General features: G+C 34.7%; 1 protein-coding gene across 1 annotated transcript; it reads left to right on the top strand.

Moving 5' to 3' along the window:
• Positions 1 to 295: 295 nt before the first annotated feature.
• Positions 296 to 2,015, top strand: LOC145731207 (odorant receptor 30a-like). The gene is made up of 6 exons (XM_081982874.1): positions 296 to 784; positions 836 to 1,181; positions 1,234 to 1,333; positions 1,384 to 1,479; positions 1,533 to 1,688; positions 1,770 to 2,015. Exons 1-6 carry the CDS (start codon positions 331 to 333, stop codon positions 1,812 to 1,814), a joined length of 1,197 nt encoding a protein of 398 aa, XP_081839000.1. The 5' UTR covers positions 296 to 330; the 3' UTR covers positions 1,815 to 2,015.
• The last annotated feature ends 1,023 nt before the right edge of the window (positions 2,016 to 3,038 follow it).

Below are 3,038 nucleotides of genomic sequence, written 5' to 3'. Positions count from 1 at the left end.
ACTAAATTACAGGCCGCTAAATGCAAATTATTGTACTTTTTTTTGCAACAGCAATTTGAAACATTAAAAATTGCAAAATTAAAGGTTGGGCTCAAAGCTGCAAAAATAATTACAAAATTGGCAATTTTCAGCTGAATAATTGAAAGTTTCTTTACTCGGCCGAATCATTCCATTATCAAATATTTATTTACACATCCTCGAAATAAAAAACAAACTTTTTCCCATCATACACTTTTGAATTATTAATCAGTGAATCACTAAACAAACTCCTCGGGCGGTTTCTTTTAGTTTTCATCACACTCGCCTGGCAGTAGTCAGTTTTCAGAAGAGATGTTTAATCCAACAAATTATCAACTAATCAAATGGACTCGGTTGTCCATGATTTTAGCTGGGGTTTGGAAATTTCCTCTTTACGAAAACAACTTTTTGCAAAAAGTTTATGAGATTTATGCAGTTATGATGAAGTGCGGTTATGCAGTTTTCTTTGCTTCTCTAGTCGGTGAAAGTTTACGTTTGATCTTCTGTGATTATGAACTGGCCGTTATTATTGCATCTATTGGCGTAGTGTTTAATGCAACTAAAATAGCCATAAAAATCCTGATTTACAGTAGTTTCGATATATTCCAACTTTTCCAGGAGATTATCGAAAAAGAGAAGGAGGTTTGGCAGTCTGAAAACCAGGAAGTTATTAGCATGTACAAGGGAAAGATACGAATTTGCGCAATGTACCTTTTAGCTCTAGCAGGCAGTACTTTCATGTCTGTTGCTTTACTAGAGATATCAGGTAATTACACCAACCAGTGACACTTAACAAGCAAATTAATTCGTATTTTAGGGGCAGTTGCCACATTAAAGCTCATTGAGTACAACCAGCTTCATAATGACACACTAGAATCGCATTTCATGTATCAGACTTTGCTTCCTCTAAATAAGTTAGATCATGTACCACTTTTTTTCGCTTCCCAAGCATTTTGGTCTTGGTCCGGTGTTACTTTCAACATAATGACTCAAGGGGTGTTTGTGACTTTACTTATTTATTCTGCATCTCAGTTAGAAATGCTACAAATTCGTATGAGAAATTTTGTAGGAAACGTTCAAACTGAAATACTTGAACCTGAAGAGATAAACGAGAAGATTGTGATTTTGAAAGAGTTAATTCAGGATCATATACATATTATAGAGTGAGTAATTATTTTGTATATTTTTGATGCAGTAGTAATTTAAAGCTTGTAGGTTTGTTATGTATATTAATCGTGCTACTAAGTATCCCATATTGCTGGAATACCTCTTGACCTCATTCGACATTGCTCTCGTCACTGTCAATCTACTCAAGGTATGTTAACAGTTTTTTAGTAAATTTGGTGGTAATTAGTTTATTTCCAGTCAAAATCGGAAAGGTTATGGCTGGTGGTTTTCCTGTCACTACTTGTACTCCAGATTTCTCTTATATCCTGGACTTGCAATGAAATTAGAGTTCAGGTGCGTGAAATGTTATACGCTCTCTAATATTAAGATATTATTTGTAACTTTAGAGTGTGGCAATTGGAGATGCTTTATACGAAAGCCAATGGTATTTACTTAATAAAGAAGCTAAGTTTTTAGTGGGGTTTGTAATCGCTCGCTCTCAAATACCTTTGTCAATCACAATTGGACCTTTCGGCACTATGACAACTGGATCAGCACTTACGGTAAATTGAACCACAAAATCTAGTTTTAATTACAAACTCAATTTTCTTTGGGGTATTTTTATATCGTTTATGGTGTTTCAGGTCTTTAAAGCAGCATATTCGTACATGACACTAATGAAGGGATGAAAATGCTTCTAGGTTTTACAAAAAAAAATTAACATAATTGAATTTGTATTCTTAGTTAAATGCTATACGCACTACTTGCTTTGGTGCAACTTTAATAGTTGATTTCTAACATAACCATTATTCAAGCCCTGAAATTTTAAATACATTTAACGTATTTACACAAAAGTAGTACTTATAAGTAAATCTGAATAAAAATTAATTTAAGCAAATGAATTATTAGTCCAAATCCTATCCTTCATTTATCTACTAGCCAACACATCACATATTTAAATAAACTAACTGTATTAACTGTCATACTTAAGAACCCCTTAATAATATGACTCAAACTTCTTATTTCATTTGTTTAAAAAACTATTATTCTGTGTTTATTTGATAAAGAAGTTGCTTTGATTAATAATCCAAAGCAGCGAACTTCTTAGTTAACATTTTGCTAATTCTTCCAATTTGAACATGGGAACAGTCCCTTTAGCGCTATTCTTTGAGATGGACCACCTGTCTCACCCAGGCGATAGAAAAAAAAACAGCATTTCAGCAGGAAATACACCTACATGTGGGCCTAAAAAACGCATACGATAACATCCCACAAAGCAAAGAGAGGACTAACATCAACGTCAACTCAATTAAAGCCATAAAGAATCTTTATAAGGACAATACAACTAGAATAAAAATAGCAAAAAGGATATCAAAAGGTTTTAGAGTGGATAAGAGCCTGAAGCAAGGATGCTGCCTCTCACCGACGTTGTTTACAATATATTTGGAACAAGCTTTGAAAGCATGGAAACGAAAGTGTGAAGATATGGGTATCCCACTAAATAACACAACTTGATGTACTTTGAGCTTTGCAGACGATCAAGAAATTTTGGCCCAGGACTACGAAGACCTGGAGTATATGACCCGGAAATTAGTTGAAGAAACACCAAATGGGGCCTTGAAGTGAACGTAAATAAAACCGAATATATGTGCATAGGAGGACTACAACAAGACCTTATCTACAACAGAGAATAAAACCCTGCAACAAATATAAATACCTGGGAATGTACATTACGAACGACGGTACCACGGATGAAGCAACGAGACCGAAACATCCAGGGACGTAGAGCCATCAACCTTCTAAAAAGTATACTATGGGGCAAAAGCATATCGAAAGCCAATAAACACCGAATAGACAATAGCATCATCAAAAGCATACGGCAGTGAGGTGTGGCAATTAAAACAACGCTCAGA

This window comes from Ips typographus, linkage group LG6 (genome assembly GCF_016097725.1).
Source record: "Ips typographus isolate SLU linkage group LG6, UJ_Ityp_2.0, whole genome shotgun sequence".
NCBI classification, from domain to species: Eukaryota; Metazoa; Arthropoda; class Insecta; order Coleoptera; family Curculionidae; genus Ips; species Ips typographus.
The sequence above is the reverse complement of the archived record's forward strand: the minus strand, read 5'-3'. Positions and strand labels throughout refer to the sequence as shown.